This window comes from Bombina bombina, chromosome 1, assembly GCF_027579735.1.
Source record: "Bombina bombina isolate aBomBom1 chromosome 1, aBomBom1.pri, whole genome shotgun sequence".
Classification (NCBI taxonomy): domain Eukaryota; kingdom Metazoa; phylum Chordata; class Amphibia; order Anura; family Bombinatoridae; genus Bombina; species Bombina bombina.
In genome coordinates this window covers 1,342,605,787-1,342,633,389 of record NC_069499.1, presented here as the reverse complement: position 1 = coordinate 1,342,633,389, position 27,603 = coordinate 1,342,605,787, and the positions used below count along the sequence as shown (strand labels likewise).

Below are 27,603 nucleotides of genomic sequence, written 5' to 3'. Positions count from 1 at the left end.
ACCTTGGCTTTTCCTTTCTCTTCCTAACTTCGGTCGAATGACTGGAGTGGGAGGGAAGGGAGGAGCTATTTAACAGCTCTGCTGTGGTGCTCTTTGCCTCCTCCTGCTGACCAGGAGGTGAATATCCCAGTAGTAATTAAGATGATCCATGCACTCATCGGGTCAAAAAAGAAATAAATTTATCAGGTAAGCATAAATTTTCTTTTTTGGTTCAGCACCTGGGTAGCGCTTGCCAATTGCTGGCTACATTTAGATACCAATCAGAAAGCGCTGCCCAGGTACTGAGCCAAAAATGGGCCTGCTCCTATGCTTACATTGTTGCTTTTTCAAAGAAAGATAAAAAGATACGAAGAAAAATTGATGGAGTAAATTTAAAAGTTGCTTAAAATAGCATTCTCTATCTGACTCATGCAAGTTTAATTTTGACTAGACTGTTTACAAAGGATTACAATGCAATGTTTATCAGTAAAAAGCAGATAAGTTAATTGACACCTCTCTCTTACCAGACACAAAGCATTGGCACCTCAGAAGTACCTGACTTTGGAAGAACGACTCAATAAGGACCCTCGTCTCTGTGAATCATTTCTAGCACCATGATCCCAACATCCCAACAGGAAGTTATTTCTTTTAAAAACACTGTGACCTGATTTTGATATGAATCATTCGTCTATCCAACTTTTACAATTAACAGTTTCATTCTAAAATGTGTGACTCACTGCTTTGCAGATTTGTAACAAAGTTATTAGGATTCCTATGGGGATTATATGATGGTCATACTTCCCACAGACCTCTGGGTAATATCTTACTGGTGTCTGGAGAGAAAAGAAATTAACATACAAAATATAATGCAGTGTTTGGAATGGTGTCTCATTCTTTTGCTATTGGTCTGTGCTTTTATATATTTTACCAGAATAGTATTTGACGAACCAAAACAAAATCTGAAAATAAATCAAAACTAAATCTTTATGAAAATAGTCCTTGTATGTACTATGAATCAGGTATGTGTACATATCTCATGCTTGATATCTGCTGCTCACATAGCACAGTGCTCTATCTTTAAAAAACAGCAAGCAAGGTGCAAGCTATACCCTGACACATGAAATACATGGCAATTCGCTAATAGAAAGAATAAGTGTCTGACCAAAATGTTAAATTGTTGTGCATGGGAGTGGTTTCCTGCACAACAAGGTTTCTGGTAAGTATAAATATATACAGTGCATAATTTGTCACTAATTTGTCACATAGTAAACTAAAGCAAACACTCTCAAACGGGTCTGTATGAAACCTTAGTACATGCTTAGATCATGACTATTATTCCCCGATTATTATGTAAATACAGTAACCAGGTGTATTTTTATAGAAGAATGTAAAAGTGTACATCTGGCATCATTATATGAACTAACAGTACTTGTCCCCATTAAGTGTCAGGCATTACTGGGATGCCTCACAGATTTCCAGTTAAACCAGTTCTAACCTGCACACTTATACAAACATTTATAACTGAAATTATCCTATGAGTATACTTAATTTTACAGCACATGTTTATACTTCAGACAGCTTAGTTTTTTCTTTTAAGATGATTTGTTTTTGGACTTAAAGGGACACTGAACCCAAAGTTTTTTCTTTCGTGATTCAGATAGAGCATGCAATTTTAAGCAACTTTCTAATTTACTCATATTATGACATTATCTTCATTCTCTTGGAATCTTTATTTGAAAAGCAAGAATGTAAGTTTAGATGCCGGCCCATTTTTGGTGAACAACCTGGGTTGTTCTTGCTGATTGGTGGATTAATTTAACCGACCAATAAACAAGTGCTATCCATGGTTATGAACTAAAAAATAGCTTAGATGCCTTCTTTTTCAAATAAAGATAGCAAGAGAACGAAGAAAATTTGATAATAGGAGTAAATTAGAAAGTTGCTTAAAATTGCATGCTCTATCTGAATCATGAAAGAAAATAATTGGGTTCAGTGTCCCTTTAAATTTGCCTCTCACACCCTTCTGTGGAAAATTGTTTAGGACATCCTGCAAGGACCACTCAATGCAGCAGAATTACATAATTAACAAGTACATAACAAAAAGACAATGATTTAACACTTACTCTGAATTTCAAATAAGCAGTAGATTTTTTTTTCTGTCAAATGTATTTTTTCTTCCATTGTCCGGCCCCCATATCATGTGAAAGACATCAGCCAATCACAGACTAGTATACGTATACCCTGTGAGCTTGTTCCCCTATAAAGTGTGAATGTAAAAAGACTGTGCAAAATTTGCTCATGGAAGTAAATTGGAATATTTCTTAAAACTGCATGCTGTATCTGAATCATAAACGTTTATTTTGACTTGAGTATCCCTTTAAACATCATTTTCAGATGTGTCTGCATATTTTTGCCCAGATTGCATTTCTCTTTGAGAGTGCAGAGGGTGGGTGTAATGTACAGGTGTGCATGAAGCACATCCCTAACAGCAGAAAGAATTCCCTTCTTTTAAAATCTGAACAATTATAATTGTATTATTGCTTTAATAGGACAATCTACTTGAAAATTGTTATTGTTTAAAAAGATAATCCCTTTATTACCCATTCCCCAGTTTTGCATAACCAACACTGTGATAGTAATACACTTATTACATCTGTGATTACCTTGTATCTAAACCTCTGCAGACTGCCCCCTTATCTCAGTGCTTTTGACACACATGCATTTAGCCAATCAGTGCCGACTCCTAAATAACTCCATGGGAGTGAGCACAATGTTATATATGTATGACACACCTGAACTAGCGCTGTCTAGCTGTTAAAAACTGTCAAAATGCATTGAGATAAGAGGCGGTTTTCAGCGATTTAGAAATCAGTTTGAGCCTACCTAGGTTTAGCTTTCATAAAAGAATACTTAGAGAATAAAGCAAATTTGATGATAAAAGTAAATTGCATGCTCTATCTGAATCATGAAAATTGAATTTTGACTAGACTGTCCCTTTAAGTGAAAATCCAATGTGTGTATCATTAAGTTGAATATAATCACTTACTGAGCAAAATCCTTAACAAGTTATGCAGCCACACTTCATTGGTGAATATATTTGTACTGACTGCATCTCCTGTAAGAGCCATATTTATTGTGCTGTGTATTCTGTGAGGTAAGTGGTTTGTTTACAGCCCAAAGCATGTCCGCCTTGTTATGGTACAAGCCTTGTTCCGGCAATTGCTGAAAGTGAGGTGTACTGACCTTCTAGTCAGTCAGACCAGAGGTCATATAGACTGGAAATGCGTCACTTGTTAATCAACTGTGGTAAAGTGTGCCCATATATTTTAATATATATTGGATTTTTAATCATGTTTCTACACTTGGATGGGCATTTGCACGTTTAACAGCAGAAAGACAAAGACTTCCTGGATGTCATGAATAAGTATACCAGAACCTTCGCATAATCCAACTAAAATTATACCAATAACATAAGAAAAAAAATCATTGCCCCAAATACATAATCAAGAAAGCAATGAAACGGTTTTGATACTGCCATATACAACATGACATGTCAGCACTATACAAATAAACAATAATAATAGTAAACCCCTTTAATAACAAAGTGAATATGACTTGCCTACTCTTATTGCCAGAGTGGGAATGTCTGTTGTGACACTGTGAGAAAAATACATTCAGGTAAAATGCGGCAACATTTTTGCTGCAGTGAACTTTTTTTTTCTGGGAACATTGTCATTAGACTGCTATTATAGATTACCAACAGTTTTTAGCACATATTCAGCTGGTAACAGGATCTATCCCAGGAGTCCTGCTCTGTCACATAATCTCAGCAAATATCATGCAACACATATTTACAATGGCAATCACAGGGCCTGCCAGTTAATTGTAAGGCAGCATAAAGTGCTGAGCCAAGTTGGTCCCATAGAGCTGCAAATCCAGTCATAAAGCACCTCCTGCACTCCTGGCAGTATGCTAATATTTCTGTGCCAAATCACTATTGGGATTTATTTAGCTATTTAAATAATTAAAAGCAGAAAGTCATAAGCTATGTCTATTTCAAATATTTATGTAATTTTCCACAAACTATTGTTTACTATATTCTTAAATATATATTGTTGTTTGTGGTGTTGTACATTATACAATGGGATTAGGCTGATCATTCTCTAGCTGTAGTTTCTATTTTATATAAAACCCAGTATGGTTAATAATGCATATTATAGTAATGCATCTAAATGAAAAGTAATAACTACATCAACTGCCTCTAGTAAACAGCTGATTTACAAACCCTTGTGAAGTTGGCAAGGAACTTCATTGTAAAGGCCAGATCATATTTGAAATTAAGCATTTTGTTTGTGAGCGTTCCTGATCTAAAAATCTATAGTTGTATGAGGTGACCAATATATGGTATCACACATCAAATGAGAATCACTAGCAATGCAGAAAAAATATAATTACAACAGCAGATTAGAACAGAAGGAGCTGGCCTTGGGCATTTTGGAGTGTTCTAGAAGTGTCCAATAGAACACACCGGTGGCACTCAAGGTAGGCAGCAGTACCTTTATTGAGCAACGTTTCAGGGCTCCTGCCCCTTTATCAAGCTAACAAACAATGAGTAACAAACAACATTTATAGAAAGTGTATTTATAAGTAGCGCCTTACTTACACCCTGTTAGCTGTTTAATAGAATAATCTCACAAATATTCTGAAGTTGAAGATAAAGGGAAAATATAAACAGCGCTTCACCTATATATAGATATAGGATAGCTAGGGATGTTTATCAATGGGTCAATAAATTAAATGAAATAGATGTAAATACATATGAGTAAAATATCTTAATATTTAATTTCTCAAAACAATACATACATATGCATACTATTAGTATATATAAAAACAATCAAAATAAAATCAGAATAAAAAACATTTATAGATGAATCGTTCGTAGGAAGAAAAAATTATAAATAACTTCCTAGGTAGACACACAGAGGAGAGGACGTCTCCACCTCCTCAGACAATAAAAAATCTTCAAAGAGCAATGTGTTATACTTGGGAATAGTAGCGTTCCACCTTTATTTAATTGCAAGTCACTTCTTTGCAGTATACTTTACAATGTTGCAAAAAAAACCTTCAGAGAGCAGTGTGCTATGCTTAAGATTAATGGCACTCCACCTTTACTAAGTTGCAAGTCTCTTATTTTGTTACAGTGTGCTTTGCAATGTTGCAATGTGTATTGCTCGCTCCTTGGTGTTTTTGCCCACTTTTTATCTTAATATAGCTTAGCATTCAAGGAGATCAAATTTGTTTTTCTAAAAATTTCTGCATTCATATGCGTAAGAGTGGTTCATGTGCTTGAAAAAAAGTTAGTAGTTGTTTTAAACAGTCTCTGGTGGCTAGCAAGTAGATGGGTAGCTCCAAGAAACACTTTAATCGTGGTTCCGTGTACAAAATAGTTGCATTTAGAATATATACACTCTCAGTGCTGTAAAGTTCAATGCAGGATAGGTAATTACAGGCAGGTATACTTTACCGGTCACCCTTTGTTTGCGATCTCTGGCGTGGATGTTTTTGGCGTCCTTTTGGCCCTGTGTCGACCTGTCGGATAACGCTCTCACCTCTGACCTTGATATAGTGATGTCAGCAATTTTCATCCGCAACGGGTATTGCCACTACGGTCTCTCCAGGTGTCCACTTCGCTGTAGGTGTGCCGGTAACCTGCTTGTATGCCTCTTTCTTTAGATGCCAATAGTGATCATCCGGATTCTGTGTCTCAGAACTCTGCGCAGAGTGTCAGATAAAGTGTAGCCTGCTCGGCTGGTAGCTAATCCGGGTTCTTTCTTTTAGTAGCTCCTTCGAGGATACGTCTACGCGTTTCACCGTAGTGTAGGCTTTGATAAAGACCGCCTGTCCGCCTGTTCAGAGCAGGCGGACAGGGTTATGGAGCAGCGGTCTTATTATATCAAAGTATATTTTGTCACAACCTCACCACCTGTTTAGAGAATTACCTTGCTGTTTGAGAGAAAATTTCATACACAGCCATGCCGATGTTCAGCCCATTTTACAAAAATGCAACAATTACACTTTGTATTTTGTACTTGCAAATACAAATTTGTATTTGTTTTTTGCACATGCAGTGTACTTAAAATACGATTTTTGGTGAACTGTTTTGTTAAGATTTTTTATGCACCTTAATACAATTTTTTCCTGCACATTTATGTTGAATGGTTCAATTATTAAAGTAGCATGATTTTTAAATGACAATTTTCATGTTGTACTTTTGTAATGTATGCATCTCCTCACCATACGAAAATGCAGTATACGCCCCTAGGGGCTTTATATAATTCCACCAAGGAAATAGAAATAATCTCGCCATTCCAGAGACCTTTAGATAATCGTCCGCTAAGTGTCTTGTTAAAGCTCATAGGTACTACCTATTGATACTGAAGAAGCAGGGGTATCCTTTTTTGAAGAGCATTCCTAGATAGACTGATGAGCAGCAATGCATGGCTGGAAGCTAGCTGGTTGATGGCTGCACATATAAGCATTGTAATTGGTTTACCAGATGTGCTTAACTAGCTCCTAGTAGTGCACTGCTGCTCCTGAGCCAACCTAGGTTAACTTTTCAAAGCATATCAAGAGAATAAAGCAAATTTGTTAATAGAATTGGAAAGTTGTTGATTATCATACCTTAATGTTCCTTTAAACTGATAGACACAGCTACAATAACATGGTAACTACACATTTTCTTCAGCCTGTGCCTGCTTCTGCCACAGGGTACGAGAGTACCTAAGCTCCTAGATGGGAACACTCTGTATGAAAACGAGTAGCCTCACTAACCAGCACCTATAAGTGGTTAATGGGACAGTAGAAACCTTGTACTTACAAGACATTGCTGTTCTGTTGCTATGGATTAACATCAGCTAAGCCTTAACATTTTTAAAACAAATTAACATCTGTTTCCACTGCAATTATCTTTTAATATCCTAACTCTATCCATCATTTGCTTTATTTGGTGGAGCTGCTGTTCAGGAAATTTATCCTGACCACCTATAACCAGGTTTATGACAAAAGTCGAAGGAAAAATAAATATGCACTACTTAACCCTTTAAGGACACAGCTTTCAGTTTACTCAATTGTTTTATGACGGAAAAATTCCGTCATATGTCCTTAAGAGGTTAAATATCCATAGCTTAAATGGCCTGTTTTTTCATGAGAATTATGTTTTATGTTTACTTTGCAGTCATATTTGTTTCAAGTGTTGTGTTACAGTTATCATTGGACTGCTAGTGTTCATATTTAACTTAAAGGGACACTAAACCCTAAAATTTTCATTTATTATTCAGATAGATTACAAATTTAAACAACATTACAATTTACTTCTATTATTTATTTTTCTTCATTATTTAGATATTCTTAGTTGAAGAAAAATCAATGTACATGGGTGAGCCAATCACACAAGGCTTCTATGCGCAGGAACCAATCAGCAGCTACTGAGCCTATCTAGATTCGCTTTTCAGCAAAGAATATCAAGAGAATAAAACAAATTAGATAATAGAAATAAACTAGAAAGTTGTTTAAAATTGCATGCTCTTTCTAAATCATGAAAGAAAAAATGTGGGTTTCATGTCCCTTTAACATCAATCATAATAGACTCAAAAATTGTGAACTGGATAGAATGCTGGCTTAAGGATAGAAAACAGAGTGTCTTAGTAAATGGAGTACATTCAGCAGAGGGCGCTGTTGCTAGTGGTGTTCCTCAGGGGTCAGTTCTGGGGCCTGTTTTGTTTAACATATTTATTAAAGATATCAGCAAAGTGCTACAGGGGAAAGAATGTCTGTTAGCAGATTATACAAAAATTTGTAATAGAGTAGATGTTCCGGGGGGTAGACAAAATGATGTGATAAACAAAAATTGGAGGACTGAACAAATGACAAGGATCTAAAGTTTAACATGACAAAGTGTAAAATTATGCATTTAGGAAACAAAAAATCCAGACATTAATTACAGACTCAATGACACTTTACTGAATGTTACAAATGAAGAACGGGACTTGGAAATTATTATTTCAGATTACTTAAAATGTAGTAAACAATGTAGTACTACAGCGAGTAAGGCCAGCAGAATGCTTGGAGGTATTGGTAGTTGTATTTGCAGAAGAAATAGTAAGGTTCTTATACCACTTTACAGATCATGAGTTAGGCCTCATTTTGAGTATTGTGTGCAGTTCTAGAGGCCATATATCCAGGATATAAACAAACTGGAATCTGTACAAAGGAGACCTACCAAAATGGTACATGGTCTAAAAAAAGAACGTACCAGGAGAGGCTCAATTACCTAAATATATATAGCTTAGAGGAGAGAAGGGACACAGGTGATATTATAGCAACTTTCAAGTATATTAAAGGGCTTAGTAAAGCTGAAGCTGTGAGTATTTTTCATAAAATTAAAAATTCAAGATCTTAAGCTAAATGGTAGTAGATTCTGGAGTAATTTGATAAAGCTCTTCTTTACAGAAAGGGTGACTGATTCATGGAATAGACTTCCACAAGAGGTGGTAATGACAAACACTGTGGGGGACTTTAAGAATGGGATAAGCATAAGGCTATCCTATGGACTAGAGCGACTGGTAAGATCACAGACCTTAGGAATGTAGCCACTTGCAATCGTAATGATAAGAACCCCCGTGACAATGACTGACTCTGAGTCCCACTTGTAGCAGCTCTCACGGGGATAACAGTTGTGTGTCAGTGTCCCAAAATCGATAAAAGTAAATGCAAGGCTTACCCCTCTTCTGTCAGGACTAGTCTCGTAATCCCTGTAAAGATCCTCAGGAATTCGGAAAGTTCCATATTGTACTGCCGTCTAGTTGCAGTAGCCAGTCCTTGTCACTGTGCAACGCTGAAATTCACAGAGTGTAGCCTCGCTATGGTACCGGCACCATGATGTCAGCATAGGCTGTGATACTGGAACAGCTGGGGCTCTCCACTCTGACCCCTGGGCTAAGGAGTAATCAGAAAAAGCAACAAAGTAGAGGTTCCAGCATCAAAATAAATCAGGAGAGGATTTGCTGTGACCTTTGGATCTTTTAATGGATGTATTCAATAAAATGGACGTTTTAACGTTATAATCCTCTCCTGATTTATTTTGATGCTGGAACTGCTACTTTGTTGCTTTATCCTATGATCTAGATACATTTATACTTTAAGGAAATATCGGGCAGACTTGCTGGGTTTATGGCTCTTATCTGTCGTCAAAATCTGTTACCCAACAATTTTTTTAAAACCTTGGTTGTTGAGGGCCGATTCAGGAGACACAAGTCATATCGGCTCTGTCCCCATCTCAGAATTCTGCTGCATGACAGCTTAATAAATGGGGCCCTTTATTTCTATATGGGCTGTGTGCCTCAGTCAGTAGTATCATAATGCCATAGTTGCTCTGTAAATCTTATGTATTAAAGGGACAATAAAGACAAAATTAAAGTTCCATGATTCAGATAGAGCATACACTTTAAATTTTCTTTCTTTCTTGGCATCCTTTGTTAAAAAGCATACCTAGGTAGGCTAAGGAGCAGCTGCTACTGGGTACTAACTGCGGATTGGGGCTACACATATATGCTTATTGGCTCATCCAATGTGTTCATCTAGCTCCCAATAGTGCATTGCTACTCCTTTAACAAAAGAAACCAAGAAAATGAAGCACATTTGATAATAAAAGTAAATTGGAAAGTTGTGTAAAATTGTATGCTCTGTCAAAACATTTGGGTATCATTTAAATAGAGGGCACATTTCATACTTGGACCAACTCTATGGGTAGCTCTGTAAAGAAGTCTATCTGGCATAGGGTTAAAAGTTCCTGATGATCACCTTTGTTAAAAGGAAATTAAGCACTACATTTTATATGTATATTATTGAGATTATTCCCTGCCTACCTCTGGTCATGGGTGCCACTATGTTGAAATCTAGCTATGACTGCATTCCAGTGCTGTGCTTGCAAATGTGCACCAACTCTCCTTCAGATACCTGCAGTGAAACCTAGGTTCCATAATGGCAGCACCCATAGGCAGAGGAAGGTGCAGGAAATGTATTTAGTTTTTAATGTCCCTTAAAAAAACAAGTTGACAACAAAAAGAAGAAATCTCTTCTATACTAGATTCTTTAAACTTTAGAAAATGAGAAGAAAATGGTTGAAGCCCCACCCCAACTAATAATGTGGTATACAACAGTGATGGCCTACTGGTAGCCAGTGGCCCACATGCAGCCTTCTGCACTAGTTTTTGTGGCCCCAAGAAAAGAAACTACTAAGAATATGAGTCATTGTTTTTACTGCCCCGGAAAAAAGGCAGAACTAAAAATGTGTGCTTTGGGGTGGTCATAGCTCAAAGAAGACCAGATACCTGCAATTTAAACTGGCCATTTTAAAGAATATATTGTTAGTGTGTTTCATAGCTTAAAATGTATACTGTATGTGTCTTATAAAATATTTAGTTGTTCTCCTATGTATTAGGAAGTTGGTCAGAACTGTTATATATGGTTACCATTAATAACCCTTTGATGACAGGGTTAATTTGTCAGGGGGCGTCCCTGTGATGCAAGGAACGCCCTCCAGACAGCGATCACATCATGGGAAGCGCCGTTGGCTTTAGGACAGCCAACAGTTATGATGTTCTATTTCGTCATAACGGCACTAAAGCCCAGTGTAATTATGACGGAATAGAACGGCATAATGGCATTAAAAGGTTAAAGATCTTTTTTAGTTGTGTTGCCAGCTGTCTACAACAACACAAATACAGGACGACCTGTAGGTGACTGCACACTGGGGGAAGGATAGGGGTCACACAACGGACCCTTACAGCTGAGTAGTGATTGTATCCTCTTGGCTGCCAGTATAGCAAATCAATTATTTTACATTTTATTTTACCTCTTTGACTGCCAGTAACACACACACAGCATTGGTCTGACCTCTTTACCAGTAGCATACACTGAGCAGTGTCCCCAATGGTTCCCAGTAAAACCATAAATAATTAATTTTACCACAGCAGCTACACGCAGCACACAAAGCAGTATTTTAACATCTGATTTGCCAGCAACACACATTAGATCTATTTTGTTTAATTATCCTTGGCTGCCAGTAACAGGTGCACTGGTACTTATCTCTGGGATATATTTGTAATGCTTAGAGATATTTACAATTTAGCTGCATCTCAGGGGGCTTTTAAGTTTCCAGTATCTTTGTGTAGAATGTCTGGTTGAACACTGGACACCTAGCAAACCTACTTCACAGTTATTTTAAATTCACCTACTTCTATGTTTCTGTTTGCTCTACTTTTTACATAGTTGCCAACAGTCCCTGATTTCCAGGGACAGTCCCTGGATTTTGTTGTATGTCCCTGGATTTTTTTTTGTCCCTGGAAATGTCCCTGAAAATCTCCTTTGCACAACATTTGTTGTTTGCATGTATATACACACACATACACACATACAGATAGATAGATGATTAATATATATAGTGTATTATTTAAATATAATTCATTCCTAATGGAATATTGTTATTATTATTGAATGGGTTAACATATTTTTTGCCTTTCTAATTTTGATGCTGTGTTGTAAAAATAACCATATGCCCAGAATGTGTTCCAGAGACTGGGTAGGTGTAAGAGCTTGGTGCTGTAATCTGTATAATAAACTATGGATAAGTCTAAATTATACTATTACTATCAAATGGGTGTGTTTTGATTGCAGAACTGAGTGGGCGGAGCAGTTGAACAGTAGGTCATCAATACTCCAGTAACCCGCTTGCTTGCTCTGCTGCAAAGTGTCCCTGGATTTTTTTTTTAAATGTTGGCAACTATGTTTTTAAAAAAACTATTGTGCTACCATTAATATATATCAAGGTTAAAACTTTTACACATTACTTACTATAACACTTTAAGACACCTTACTTTTTACAGAAATTATTCATAACTACAATAAACAACACATTATAAGACATAGATAATTGTATTTGTTCTTCAATACAAATAAAGCTGTAAGGTTCAAAATTTCCCTTTACTTCCTCCCCGTCCGGTGAGCAGCCAATAACAACATAGCCACACTCTAGTCAGCGCGAATGTAACGAGTTTTCGTGAGAGTAGGCGGACCCTAATAAAAATTTTGTTTTGAAGTCTGTTGTCAGGGAGTAGCCAATCAGAAAGCAGTTTGTAAGCAGGTGCCAAAAACCAAACTATCTGAAGTTACCGGTAGAAGAACGGAAACGGTAGGCGTGCGGGGGTAGTAACAGTAATATAAGACCGTGGGATAGTAACTTGTTTGGGTGGAGATTAGTTAGAAGTGTCTGAAGGCGTTTTGTTGTCTATAATAGGATGAGGGTAGTTAGTAGTGTGTAAATGTAATGTCGGTAAAGAGGATACAGTAAACGGGGCATACAATAATATGAACCAGAGGGATAGCACTTTGTCTGAACGGGGCAGGTGGGAGCACTTGTGTGTATGGGGATATCGTTTTACTAGGGGGTTATATTGCTGTATGAAGAGTTAGCAGGTGGTAATGTGATGTCTGCGTGAGGGAGGGTAGAACGTTGGATTGTAACGAGAATGTGATATGTGGAACTTTTACAAAGTTAGTACAGGACAAGGCAGAGAAGAAAATTTGTCAACATATGTGTGAAATTAAAGGGATAGAAGGGTCAAATTGGAATGTGCATGGATTAATTTAAATTTTAATTGAAAACATTTTTATAATATACTTCCATTAGCAAAAATGATTCTGGCATAAGGTATTACTGTTTTTCAACAGCATTTATACGCAGTGAGGGCTTGTGCTCCTGTATTTGAACTCTGGTGGTGCTGTGTATTGTGCCTATAAATACTTAAAGGGACTTGTAACCCATTTTTTTTTCTTTCATGATTGATAGAGCATGAGATTTTAAATAACTTTCAAATTGATTTCTATTTAATTTGTTTTGTTTTCTTTGTATCCTGTGTTAAAGAGAATACATAGGCTCAGAAACTGCTGATTGGTGACTGCACATATATACATATATGCGTCTTGTCATTGGCTTTCAGCTAGCTCCTAGTAGTTAATTACTGCTCATTCAGCAAATGTTTGCAAGAGAATAAAGCAAATTAGATAATATAAGTAAACTGGAAAGTTGTTTCAAATGGTATGCTCTATCTGTATCATGAAATAATTTTTTTTTGGATTTAATGTCCCTTTTAATTTGTCATACAAACAGCAGACTCTCAGAGACGGTTTGGTATTTGAATACTGGTGCACAGGCCCTCCCAGCTTATATGCATATGCCTCAAGGTAGCACATGCAGTGATCCGAGATGTCATCGCAGAAAAAGTAGCATGTGTGCAGAAAGGACATGACACATGCAGGAACTGTTAGCGCTTTAACTTTGCAGCGCTGCTCTTCATTAAACAGTTCTCTGCAAACAGAGCTGTGCTCTGGCTACACGGTGTAAATTTTCCTTAACACTGCATCCAGAGCAAAGTGCTGTTTGAAGTGAAAAGTCAAATATGCAATAGCGCCGAAAATTACTACATTTTTATGTAGTGTTCCCCCCTCCTCTCTCCTTCCATCTCCCTGCCGCTCTTAGCATACCTTTAACCTTTCTGTAGTGTAGCCGTCCCACTTGTTCATATACCCCTCCAGCGATGGGCCACCCACCCGCCTCCCTCCTAACCCTCCCACACCACCACTGCTGTCCCTCTCTGTTTCGGTAACTCTGCAAGACTGCATGCAGAAATAGCGCAATCTCGCTACTTTTAGCGAGATCGCGGCAGAGAGAGGTCCTTAAAGGATTACTTTCTGTTATAATTTTTAAGCTAAACAACTAACATATTAAAGTTAATAAACATTAATTAAAACCTACTGACCTATATTTTCTCCAAAACCAAATTTCATAACGTTCTAAAAGTTATAACTTTTATTCGCCGATGATGTCACGTTATCCTGCCCACTATTTTCAGCACTGAGTGTTCAAAATACTTAAACCAATAACTTTGTGTTTAAAGCGCCATTTTGAAACCTAGGTATTGTAAACGGATTGGTACAGAGCAAAGGATACCCACGGAGTGGGTTTGGAAAACAATTAAATTTGCAGGCAAGATTTCTGATATACGGTAGGGATAGGTTAATGAAATGCTATTGATAAAAAGCGTATTTGGGGTAGTTAGTTAGTAACAGGCATAGAAAATATTTACTTACAGTGGCCCTTTAAGGGCTTAACAACCAGCACCGTTCTCTCGCAGTTCCTACTGCGCATTGGCGCTGGTCGTTAAGGGGTTAAGGCCAGGTATGTTTGTCTTGCTCAGTCACTACTGCGCATGACTGCGTCGGACAAACCTACTTGGCCTATTATTATTATTATTATTATTATTATTATTATAGATGATGCCTGGCAAATTAACCATTTCTTAGATGGTTATTTAATAATTCTGCTTTGTCCTACGCTCACTAGAGAGGCCGATAAGCAAGAACTGTGATCTAGGTTTTCAGAATGCCGCAAATTGCCTATTGCAGACTTGATTTGCAGGTTACAGACTTTGCTTTTTGACCTCCTATGGATTGTTGGGCAAGTGCAATTTTCACCCAAATTTAAGGTGTTTAATGTCCTTTTAAAATGTCATTTTTTTTCTGTTTAGTGGCTGGTGTTGCTACCCTTAAAGCACATACTCAGATCAGAGAAAACATTAAAGGGCTGTAATAGTTGAAAAAGTACATGCTCTGATTTGTTAGATCATGTCATTTTAAAGGGATATGAAACCCATATTTGTTCTTTCATGATTCAGATAGAGCATGCTTTTTTTTTTTTTTTTAAACAACTTTCAAATTTTGTTCTATTATTAATCATTCTTCGTTCTCTTGGCATCTCTTATTGAAAAGCATACATATACTTTGGAGCCGGCCCATTTCTGGAGCACTGTATTGCAACGGTTTTGCAAGAATGTTATCCATTTGCAAGGGCAGTAGATGGCAGCACTATTTCCTGCCACACAGTACTCCAGATGCCTACCTAGGTATGTCTTCAACACAGAATATCATAGGGACGAAGCAGATTTAATAATAGGAGTAAATTTGAACTTTATTAAAATGGTATGCTCTGGCTGAATCAGAATCACAAAAAAATGTTTGGATTTCATATCGCTTTAAGACAATCAACCCTACACTACTGTGTGTTTAACCTGACGAAGGGTTAAAACACCCAGTAGAAATGCTGCCCTGGACTATTGGTGCTCCACCGTTCCAAGCAGCACTTCCACCGTGTGTTTAATCCCTTTACACAGTAGTCCAGGGTTAAAGGGACAGTTCACCCAAAAACTTTTTCCCCTTTAAATTATTCCCAATGATCCATTTTACCTGCTAGAGTGTATTAAATTGGTTGCAAGTAGCTCCTTTACTCATATTTCAGCATTTGAAATAGCTGATTTAGCTTGTGGTTTCCCAACCTATACTGAAAGTTTTGATACTGGCGTATATGCTATTGACAAGCCAAAGTAAACACAGCCAGCAGAAGAGATTACACCCACAGTGGGGGCATGATAGTTAAGTAATAAAATGATAATTTTCCATTGTTCTCTCTATCTATTGAGCTTTGGTGTTCCAGACAAATATAAGATAAGAAAGCAAGTGTGTGTACATAAAAGTGATAACATAATGAGATCTGATATTACCTGAAGCTCAACCCATTGTAATAGGCTGTGGTTTCAAAGCACAAAACTAGCTACTTCAGATACACAAATAAACCCGAAAATGCAATTTCTCAAATATTTTATATTCTGCAGTTGGTATAACAAGTCATTTAAAATACATTTATGGAAAAACAATTTTACAGTGTACTGTCCCTTTAATAGTCTTAAAATTGCATGCGCATACAAATTAGAGCACGTCATTTTTCAAGTATTAAGGCCCTTTAACTGCAAGACCACATGTTCTAATGGTTCTGCTAATGCCAGTTTATCCTAACCTTCGGCACTGAGGCATTTATACGTTCTCCCTTATTTTAGCATAGAATGAGCCAATCAAGTTCGTCGCTAATGTATAGCATTGCTGCAAAACTGTTGCTGTATGTAGTGCTGCAGACACGTGCCCACTCCTGAACTTGCCTCGCTGCTTTTTCAACAAAGGATAACAAGAGAACAAATACATATTGATAATAGAAGTAAATTGTAAAGTTGTTTAAAATTGCATGCTCTGTGTGAATCGTGAAATACAAAATTTGGGTGTCGGGTCCCTTTAAACATTCTCAGCCTTTCCTCTAGGACTAAATGCCTAAAGTTTCTTTGTTGGAGTCATTATATTTTACTTGCATTTGCCTTAAGCCTATACAGCTACTACTTTTGCAATACATTTGTTATATCCAACATTTACACCAGTCTTTAGCTCTGAACAAAGTTTAAAGAGATATAAAGCAACATTTTTGTTTGTGATTCATACAGAGCATACAATTAAAAAAAAAAAAAAAAAAGTTTCTAATTTACTTCTATCAAATTTGCTTAGTTCCTATGAAATCGTTCCCATTCTTTGTTGAAGAGAAATGTAGGTTGGTGTCTGGAGCACTATGTGGCAGGAAATCATGCTGCCATCTATTTCTGTTGCAAATGGAAAGCTCCTGCAAAACTCCCTGCCGTATAGTGCTCCAGACGCTTTCAAGCTCCCGAGCACCCCTGCTTTTTAAAGGGATATAAAACCCAACATTTTACTTTCAGGATCCAGATAGAGCATGCGACTTTAAACAACATTCTCATTTACTTCTTTTATCTTTTTTTTTTTTTTTAATTTTTTGTTGAAAAGCAGGGACGTATGCTTAGGGGCTGGCTCATTTAGAGAGCACCATATAGCAGCAGTTTTACAAGAATGCTATACATTTGCAACAGCACTAGATGGCAGCACTCTATCCTGCCATTTAGTGCTCGAGATGCCTATCTAACGAAGAAAATGTCATAATAGAAGTAAATTGGAAACTTTTTTTAAAGTGGTATGCTATGTCTGAATCACAAAATAAAAAAAATTGGGTTTCATATCCATTAAAGGATACCAAGAAAACAAGGGAAATTGGATAATAGAAGTAAATTAGAAAGTTGATTAAATTGCATGGTCTATCTGAAACGTGAAATACAAATTTTAGGTTTCATGTCTCTAAAGTGATTGTAAATACTAGCGTTTGTGCAAGCTCCTTTATTTGTTGGAAGCGTTCGTCGCACTGAGCTGCTCAGGTAGCCCACGGCAGAACGCTATTTGCTGTGAGGTGAGGGTTCCACCTCTTAGACAATAGCCGTGCTTTCCAACTGGCGCCTAGCCGGATAGCCCTTTATTTTTGTTCCAATTGTAATTGCAGTTTTGGCCACAGTGTTTTTCCCGCCTTCTTCTTGTATCCATTGTGACAATACCACCTGTGATAAAAATATTTTTTTCTTCCCTTTTCTGTGAACCTGTTGCTAGATACTCAATTTTATAACAGTAAAAGGGAGGAGAATGTTGTGATATTCCACCTGCTGCTGATTTTCAGTTTCACCTCTAGAAGCACTAACTATAAGAACTCTATAAATGTCACATATATGTTTGGTGATAATCAGGCTAAACTACTGTAAAAGAGACAATGCAAGGGGATCCATTCAACACTCTTTACCATTGAGAGAGCTTTATTGAGAATCTGCCAAATAAATACGTTAAATATAGCAAAGCTAAAACTGTTTCTGATCTCTCACACACACTATTTCACTACTCTGTTTTACTAATAGTTTAATGTCATAATAAAGATACCCCTACTTAATATGGGAACATTGTGCTTGCAGATACACCTGTAATGTAACGTTTGTTTGTTTTCTGCATCTTCCTTCCTCCTGTTACTGATCTGCTTTTTATAGGGTTCTCATCAGCTCATTCTTGGTAAATGGAGCTGTAGTTTGCGCATTTCTAAGGATTTGTGTAAAAGGTTTTAGTCTTGGTTTCTAAATATAGATTTTGTGTTGCCCACAGAGCTGTATCCTAATAATATGTATGCAATATCATTTTCTTACTCCTAGAATCTGGAAAGCACTGTTCTGTAAACATCTAGTGCCAAGCTGTCCTGTGGGGTCTACTGTGTTCAACAGAGTTTCCTGGGGGGTGGAACCCCACTGGGGCTAATCCCACAACTATTTTACTGCAACATGGCAGCACCAGGAGCAACAAAAACGTCATGGAAGCTTCGTAAGTGTTATGTTTAATGCTATTGTCTGCTTACCAGCATTGTACAATAGTCTGTCTTTTTGGCAAGATAATACCGAAAGGAAACTATTTTCTTTTGAGTGCTTCAAAATATGTGTATTTATGATTATAGTGTGTGTGGCTGGATACAAGATTTTGAACTTATTTGTGAAGTGTGTATGTACATTTGGAATCCACTACAGATTTTAACTGCCCTTGTTCTAAAGTTATGCCTCTACCCGTAGGAATGTGTATACCTCGTCACTTTGTCAGCTGGTGGAGGCTTGTGGCGCTCACTGCGCATGCGCTAGAGGCCCAAACTCCTTACAACAGCTGATGAGGAATTATGTGGCACGCGCACGTTACTGGTTACAAAATCCCAATGAACAAGCGGCGTGTCATTGGATTTTGTAACCAGAAACGGTACTGACATTGTTATATAGTGTTATATATATAATATATGAAGATATATGAATATATAGTATATATATATATTTATATATAGTATATATATATATATATATATATATATATAGTATATATATATATAGTGTTATATATATATATATATAACACTATATATATATATATATATATATATATATATATATATATATATATATGAACAGTGAATATGTGAAAATTGTCACTAGTACATGGTGTGTGTATTTACTAGTAACAGTTGACCGCGGTGTACATATTGTGCGACCCTTTCTGGTTACAAAATCCAATGAACAAACACGTTCATTGGGATTTTGTAACCAGTAACGTGCGCGTGCCACATCATTCTTTGAATCTTCGCATCAGCTGATGTAAGGAGTTTGGGCCTCTAGCGCATGCGCAGTGAGCGCCACAAACCTCCACCAGCTGATAAAACGTCACCGGAAGTGACGTAGTATACAAATGCCTATGGTAGAGGGATTAATTTAAGACACCCTCCAGGTTTACAGTACCATACAATTCAATACCTGGGACTGCAATTCCCACAAACCTCTGCTGCCAAATCACTACAGATCATGTTTGTTTTTTTTATTTCTTTGTTTGAAAACATTTAATAAAAAGCTGTTTAAAGTGAAACTAATAGGAAATGTATGCTTGAGTACTCCCGAGTCCTTGGACTTTACAGAAAGTTAGTTTGTTCAGTACAGAAACATACATTTAAAAAATAAATTAAAACATTTTCTTTTAGACAGAGCATAGAAAACATCTGAAACATTTCAGTATTATGTCCCTTTTAAAAATACCAATGAGCAATGGCCTTTTTCTTTAATAAATATAATGAAATCATTATTTGGCTTCTTAAGATATGACTGGTTTCTTGGCACTTTGAGTGGCTTTTAATTCTCAAACAAATTTGCCACCTCCTGTCTTAATATGTTTGCTGGCTTCTAAATTTAAAATAAGCTTTTCGACCACTACTTTAACAAAACGGTGTATTTATTCTTCTCTCTCTATTTGCTTGTCATTTGCTTACATCTGCTTGTAATATCCCTTTGTTTTATTTGATAATTAGCAAGATGATGCCTATATAATTTATCCGTAGATATGTTTGTGCTATTGTAGCTTGTAATGGTACTTGTTACACTATGTGCTGCTTGTTGGGGATTTACGTAATTGAAAAAAACATATATAAACCATTTTTGAATTAGCCAAGTTTTGTTTTACTATAAAAAGTAATGTAAAAGCTTTTTAAATTCCTAGCTTTGTAAGTTGTGTCCTTCTTACTTATCCTCATAGGCAAAATGTGAACATGTTTAAATACTTTTTTCTTTTATATGAAAGGGAAAAAAATGTGATATCATGTGCCTTGATGATTGATGCATTGTGCTACAGAATAAATCTAAAAATTGTAATTTACCATTGTGTAAATATTAGTTAAAATAAAGAACACACCATATTTGTAGGAATATGAAAAAATATAAAGAATCCTCTACCTACATGTATAAGAACTAGACACATTTTTGAAAGGGAAGGTTGAGTAAGGGAGAAAAGATGTAAATAATCTGGAATTAATAGACATTGACACAAAGGATGGTTATGTATACATTTGAATGAATGTATTGTACTATATTTGCATCAATAAAAATACACTATATATATATATATATATATATATATATATATATATATATATATATATCAGTAAAGAAAGGGTTTTTGTGATGTGAGCTGTACCTAGGTATAGGTCACACTGGAGGCGCAAAAATTGTATTAACACCTAAACGAGATAAGCAGCTGGGGTGAACAGAGCAGTATGGTCACACTACCCTTGCAAATGAACAAACCGAATTTTATAAGCAAAGAAAGAATTGTTCACTTCACAGCGCTAATCTCACCAGATATCGTGTACTATTACGGTACACCTAATGTAACAAATTTAATTGCATAAATGTATTCAAACAATGATTCCGTAAACAGTGTACATCGCTATAATGTATATATACACTAGGAGAGTGATCCGTCTAATTAAGTATTTTGCTGTTAATGTTATGTGGATAATAGAAAGAGAAAATCTATAGTTCACAAATATGTTGATCGAGTCTATAACATGCAAGATTTGTTCTATCTTCGGAAAGTAAGTGATCAACCTTGCAAGCGTAAAATTACAGCAATCCCCAGAATGGTTTCACAGGCTACTCACAGTAGGTGACCTCAATCAAATGAGGTAAGGAACGGGCGTTGTTAATGTGTCCGGTCCCAGCACTGATTCTCAAGTAGCGGGCTTGGGGTCCTAAGTGTTGTCCCTTGAAGATTCTCTGTTTGTCCGGTACTCCAATGTTGTTGTCCGCAACCGGTCTGGATGTCTTTAATAACTCCGTTTTATGTAAAGGGAACAAACACGGCACATAGCATAATACTGTTTTAAAAATAATACAAATTTATTTGCAGCACAAAAATGGTACTCACAAACGGGACCTCAGTTTATATGAGGTATCAATATAGCATCGCAATAAAAAGGACAGTCATCCCACACTATGATAAAAGATTCCACTTCGATCGTAAGTGTTAAGCATAAAAAATCTATAAAGATGAGCAGCCAGATTCAACACTCAGCCTTACGCGTTTCAAAGTTTAAAACTTCTTCCTCAGAGGCATTGTTGAATCTGGTCTGTTGTAGCCATTTTAAAAACTCCCGCTTAGCGGGGAGGGTGGGTGTGTGAACCGGCTGCTCATTCATTGGTCCATTATGTTACACCCCTGTTATCATCCGGGGTATTGTTCAGTGTAAATACAATCGTACACGGCTTAAGATCGAATAATTTTGTTGTGACGTTGTTTGGGAATATCTAATATAATGTACTGTGGATCTAGCCATAAATACATTTATTATAATTAAATGTTTTGTGTTCAAATGTATCGTATATTAGAACCGGAGCCTATATTAGAACCCGAGCCTTCATGTATATACAAATAATTAAAGGGACTCTTGTGATATTCTGGAGAATCAATTGTCTAATCAGGCATCTAATTTTTTCTATCACTATAATTATTTTTTTAGAATACTACAGTGTCTCAAAAGGTGTTTTGCTTGCGTTGATATATATAAAAAACTCTAAACAGAATTAATTTCCTCCTTATTTGAGCGAGGATGGATGAAAGTAATCTCTTCTCCTCAATTGACTCACTTGAAAGGGGGATTTGTTTAACAAATTATAATGCCAGTAGTTTTGAACAGTAAAAAACCCTTATGTTGTCTATTTTCATTAGTTATATACAATGATTGTATGTTATCTATATCATTTGTAATTGGTCTCCAAAGATTTTGTGGATACTTTAGTTTGTTTTGTTTTTACCTCAAACATAATCTGTAAGTATCATATAAGTAAATATATATATATATATGTATATATGGGAGACAGTCCCTAAACCGTAATTTCTAAAATATAAAGTATATAAGAAAAAATTATTATTATTATTCTGTATATGTATCCATACACCCACATCTGTATATGAGTGAAAGAATACATATATCTATATACAAACCAGCAGCAATGCTGCATATACTTTTTATGGACCCTGAATTAATATATTCCATAAATTCTAATGTTTGATGTTATAGAAATGCTACAATATCTACATCTTTATTGAGTCCTCCTGGATGCAAGGTGTTAAAAGCATGTATCCAGTATGTTTCTCTTTGTCTTAGTACTCTGACTCTATCACCCCCACTCTGGTTTTGTGGGATATGTTCAAGGATCGTTCCTTTTAGACATTTTGGATCCTTCTGATGGTGTTTACGATAGTGGTCTGAAAGGTTATGTCCTGTGAAACCAGCTTCAATATTTTTTATGTGCTCTAATAATCTAGTTTTATAGACTCTTTTGGACCTCCCGATGTACTGGAGTCCACAGCTGCATTCTAATAGATAAACACAAAACTCACTTTTACAGTTCGTTAGAGTGTTTATTTTGCAGCTTTTATTATTAGATTTAGATTGGACCACATGTGTTGGTTTGTTCTTATTATATGCATGTACACAGCCTTCGCAATTTTTGCGGTTGCATTTATAAAACCCTTGGCTGTTACTTTCCAACCAGGTTTTTTGATGATTTTTCTTTTTAAGTTTGCTGGGGGCAAGAATGTTTTTTAAAGATTTATTTTTTCTGAAAGTTACTGTAGGACAGTCCCCTAAATTCTTCTTTAAGAACTTGTCCTGTTTTAGGACCGGCCAATGTTTTTTTAAAATTTGTTTAATTTCATGGGAGGCCTCATTGTATGTAGTAATGAAACCTGGATCTCTTGTTCTTCTCTTAGTATTCTTAATATTTTCTATACTCTTAATTTCTCGTATTCCATCCTGATTTTTTAATAAAAGATCTTCCCTATTTAAATCTCTAGCCTTTGTATATGCTGTATCTATGATCTTTGCATTATAGTTTTTACTTATAAATTGCTGTTTTAGTAGAATAGATTCCTTATCATAGTCTTCCAATTTCGAGCAGTTTCTTCTCAGTCTCTGAAACTGACCGAAGGGGATATTCTGAACCCAAGACTTATGATGTCCACTGTCAGCAGGAAGGTAACCGTTACAGAAAAGAAACCGATAGTAACGGTTACCTTCCTGCTGACAGTGGACATCATAAGTCTTGGGTTCAGAATATCCCCTTCGGTCAGTTTCAGAGACTGAGAAGAAACTGCTCGAAATTGGAAGACTATGATAAGGAATCTATTCTACTAAAACAGCAATTTATAAGTAAAAACTATAATGCAAAGATCATAGATACAGCATATACAAAGGCTAGAGATTTAAATAGGGAAGATCTTTTATTAAAAAATCAGGATGGAATACGAGAAATTAAGAGTATAGAAAATATTAAGAATACTAAGAGAAGAACAAGAGATCCAGGTTTCATTACTACATACAATGAGGCCTCCCATGAAATTAAACAAATTTTAAAAAAACATTGGCCGGTCCTAAAACAGGACAAGTTCTTAAAGAAGAATTTAGGGGACTGTCCTACAGTAACTTTCAGAAAAAATAAATCTTTAAAAAACATTCTTGCCCCCAGCAAACTTAAAAAGAAAAATCATCAAAAAACCTGGTTGGAAAGTAACAGCCAAGGGTTTTATAAATGCAACCGCAAAAATTGCGAAGGCTGTGTACATGCATATAATAAGAACAAACCAACACATGTGGTCCAATCTAAATCTAATAATAAAAGCTGCAAAATAAACACTCTAACGAACTGTAAAAGTGAGTTTTGTGTTTATCTATTAGAATGCAGCTGTGGACTCCAGTACATCGGGAGGTCCAAAAGAGTCTATAAAACTAGATTATTAGAGCACATAAAAAAATATTGAAGCTGGTTTCACAGGACATAACCTTTCAGACCACTATCGTAAACACCATCAGAAGGATCCAAAATGTCTAAAAGGAACGATCCTTGAACATATCCCACAAAACCAGAGTGGGGGTGATAGAGTCAGAGTACTAAGACAAAGAGAAACATACTGGATACATGCTTTTAACACCTTGCATCCAGGAGGACTCAATAAAGATGTAGATATTGTAGCATTTCTATAACATCAAACATTAGAATTTATGGAATATATTAATTCAGGGTCCATAAAAAGTATATGCAGCATTGCTGCTGGTTTGTATATAGATATATGTATTCTTTCACTCATATACAGATGTGGGTGTATGGATACATATACAGAATAATAATAATAATTTTTTCTTATATACTTTATATTTTAGAAATTACGGTTTAGGGACTGTCTCCCATATATACATATATATATATTTACTTATATGATACTTACAGATTATGTTTGAGGTAAAAACAAAACAAACTAAAGTATCCACAAAATCTTTGGAGACCAATTACAAATGATATAGATAACATACAATCATTGTATATAACTAATGAAAATAGACAACATATAAGGGTTTTTTACTGTTCAAAACTACTGGCATTATAATTTGTTAAACAAATCCCCCTTTCAAGTGAGTCAATTGAGGAGAAGAGATTACTTTCATCCATCCTCGCTCAAATAAGGAGGAAATTAATTCTGTTTAGAGTTTTTTATATATATCAACGCAAGCAAAACACCTTTTGAGACACTGTAGTATTCTAACAAATAATTATAGTGATAGAAAAAATTAGATGCCTGATTAGACAATTGATTCTCCAGAATATCACAAGAGTCCCTTTAATTATTTGTATATACATGAAGGCTCGGGTTCTAATATAGGCTCCGGTTCTAATATACGATACATTTGAACACAAAACATTTAATTATAATAAATGTATTTATGGCTAGATCCACAGTACATTATATTAGATATTCCCAAACAACGTCACAACAAAATTATTCGATCTTAAGCCGTGTACGATTGTATTTACACTGAACAATACCCCGGATGATAACAGGGGTGTAACATAATGGACCAATGAATGAGCAGCCGGTTCACACACCCACCCTCCCCGCTAAGCGGGAGTTTTTAAAATGGCTACAACAGACCAGATTCAACAATGCCTCTGAGGAAGAAGTTTTAAACTTTGAAACGCGTAAGGCTGAGTGTTGAATCTGGCTGCTCATCCTTATAGATTTTTTATGCTTAACACTTACGATCGAAGTGGAATCTTTTTATCATAGTGTGGGACGACTGTCCTTTTTATTGCGATGCTATATTGATACCTCATATAAACTGAGGTCCCGTTTGTGAGTACCATTTTTGTGCTGCAAATAAATTTGTATTATTTTTAAAACAGTATTATGCTATGTGCCGTGTTTGTTCCCTTTACATAAAACGTTGGAGTTATTAAAGACATCCAGACCGGTTGCGGACAACAACATTGGAGTACCGGACAAACAGAGAATCTTCAAGGGACAACACTTAGGACCCCAAGCCCGCTACTTGAGAATCAGTGCTGGGACCGGACACATTAACAACGCCCGTTCCTTACCTCATTTGATTGAGGTCACCTACTGTGAGTAGCCTGTGAAACCATTCTGGGGATTGCTGTAATTTCACGCTTGCAAGGTTGATCACTTACTTTCCGAAGATAGAACAAATCTTGCATGTTATAGACTCGATCAACATATTTGTGAACTATAGATTTTCTCTTTCTATTATCCACATAACATTAACAGCAAAATACTTAATTAGACGGATCACTCTCCTAGTGTATATATACATTATAGCGATGTACACTGTTTACGGAATCATTGTTTGAATACATTTATGCAATTAAATTTGTTACATTAGGTGTACCGTAATAGTACACGATATCTGGTGAGATTAGCGCTGTGAAGTGAACAATTCTTTCTTTGTGTATGTATATATATATATATATATATATATATATATATATATATATATATATATATATATATATATATATATATATATATATATATATATATATATATATATATATATATATATATATATTCAAGATAAGGATAAGCACTCACTGGATTTAAGTACAATAACTATTTATTGGTAGTGACGTTTCGGGGCATTCAGACCTGAGGAAGGGGTGAATGCCCCGAAACGTCACTACCAATAAATAGTTATTGTACTTAAATCCAGTGAGTGCTTATCCTTATCTTGACTGAATATCCTGCTAAGCACCCTGGTCTATGTTAGGGTTGGCGAGTGAGAGTGCACTTACTTGGAGTATATATCCTATATTATAAAAGACAAGAGTTTGTCTGAAGCCGTCATGCGCAGTTCAGACAAACTCTTGCAGCTGATCGCACGCGCACCCACCCGACAGCAGCGCGAGGACCCGGCAGCACAGCTGATCGCAAAAACAAAGCAGCGCGAGGACCGGCATGTGGAGGCTCACAGGAGAGAGAGAGAGATTAAATATAACACAACACGGCCCGTGTGAACGGGCTTTAGGACTAGTATATATATATTAGTCCTTGTTTTGCCATGTTGCTCTAAAACTCACATTCATCATGTGAAGTAGGTAAAGAATAGAGTTCATTTTAGCTAGATAGGTTTAAAGTCTACACTACACCACAATTTGTAATGATTTAAAAGATAGATAATCCCTTTATTACCCATTCCCCAGTTTTGCAAAACCAACACAGTTATATTAATACACTCTGTGATTACCCTGTGTCTAAGCCTCTGAAAACTGCCCCCTTATTTAAGTTATTTTGACAGACTTGCATTTTAGCCAATTAGTGCTGACTCCTAGGTAATGCCACGTGTGTGAGCACAATGCTATCTATATGACAGATGAACTAATGCCCTCTATTGGTGAAAAACTGTTAAAATGCATTCAGATAAGAGGCGACCTTCAAGGTAAGAAATTAGCATATGAGCCTTCCTAGGTTTAGCTTTCAACTAAGAATACCAAGAGTACAAAACAAAATTGGTGATAAAAGTAAATTGGAAAGTTGTTTAATATTACATTCCCTATCTGAATCATGAAAGTTTATTTTGGACTAGATTGTCCCTTTAAGGATTTTACTACAGAAATAGCTGCCATAATGCACATTACATAAATAATGCCATGATGTATCATGAATGGTATTTCAGTAATGTTTAAATGTTGTGTTTATCCTCTGGCACCTCTAGTCGCCACAGTTGGTGGAACCATTTACTTCAGTCTTGCCTAACTTAAGGTTTGGGGGCCACAAGGTATCTCTTTACTTCACATGCTTTATACAAACTGTATACAGTGGGTGTATGAAGCATGGCACCTTTTTGCATGAATTTTGGGGTATCCCTGTTTGCGGATATCTAATAGCCTAAGCTGCTAATTGACTTGCTCCTGCTCACCCAAATGGATAATCTTTAAACTTTGGTCTGTTTCCAGTTGTCAAGAATAAACACTGAACAAGTATGCTTTTAATGCACTCCCTATAGGGCAGTGTCTGCTTTCAGTCATCACAGCGGAAAGATTTTGAGACAGTAGTGTTTAAAAAACAAACAAACCACGGAGCAATGTTCACATATCCATACTAATG

General features: G+C 36.2%; 2 protein-coding genes across 2 annotated transcripts in view; both read left to right on the top strand.

Annotated features, from left to right (window-relative positions):
- DRC7 (dynein regulatory complex subunit 7) overlaps nt 1-972 on the top strand; it is a 73,645-nt gene extending 72,673 nt beyond the window's left edge. The window contains exon 18 of the mRNA XM_053719540.1: nt 507-972. Within this exon, the coding sequence (XP_053575515.1) occupies nt 507-597 (91 nt within the window). The 3' untranslated portion in view covers nt 598-972. The remainder of the gene's footprint in view (nt 1-506) is intronic.
- Nucleotides 973-12,110: 11,138 nt separating this feature from the next.
- KATNB1 (katanin regulatory subunit B1) overlaps nt 12,111-27,603 on the top strand; it is a 347,224-nt gene continuing 331,731 nt past the window's right edge. Inside the window, exons 1-2 of the mRNA XM_053719531.1 lie at nt 12,111-12,226; nt 18,003-18,168. Of these exons, the coding sequence (XP_053575506.1) occupies nt 18,129-18,168 (40 nt within the window). The 5' untranslated portion in view covers nt 12,111-12,226; nt 18,003-18,128. The remainder of the gene's footprint in view (nt 12,227-18,002; nt 18,169-27,603) is intronic.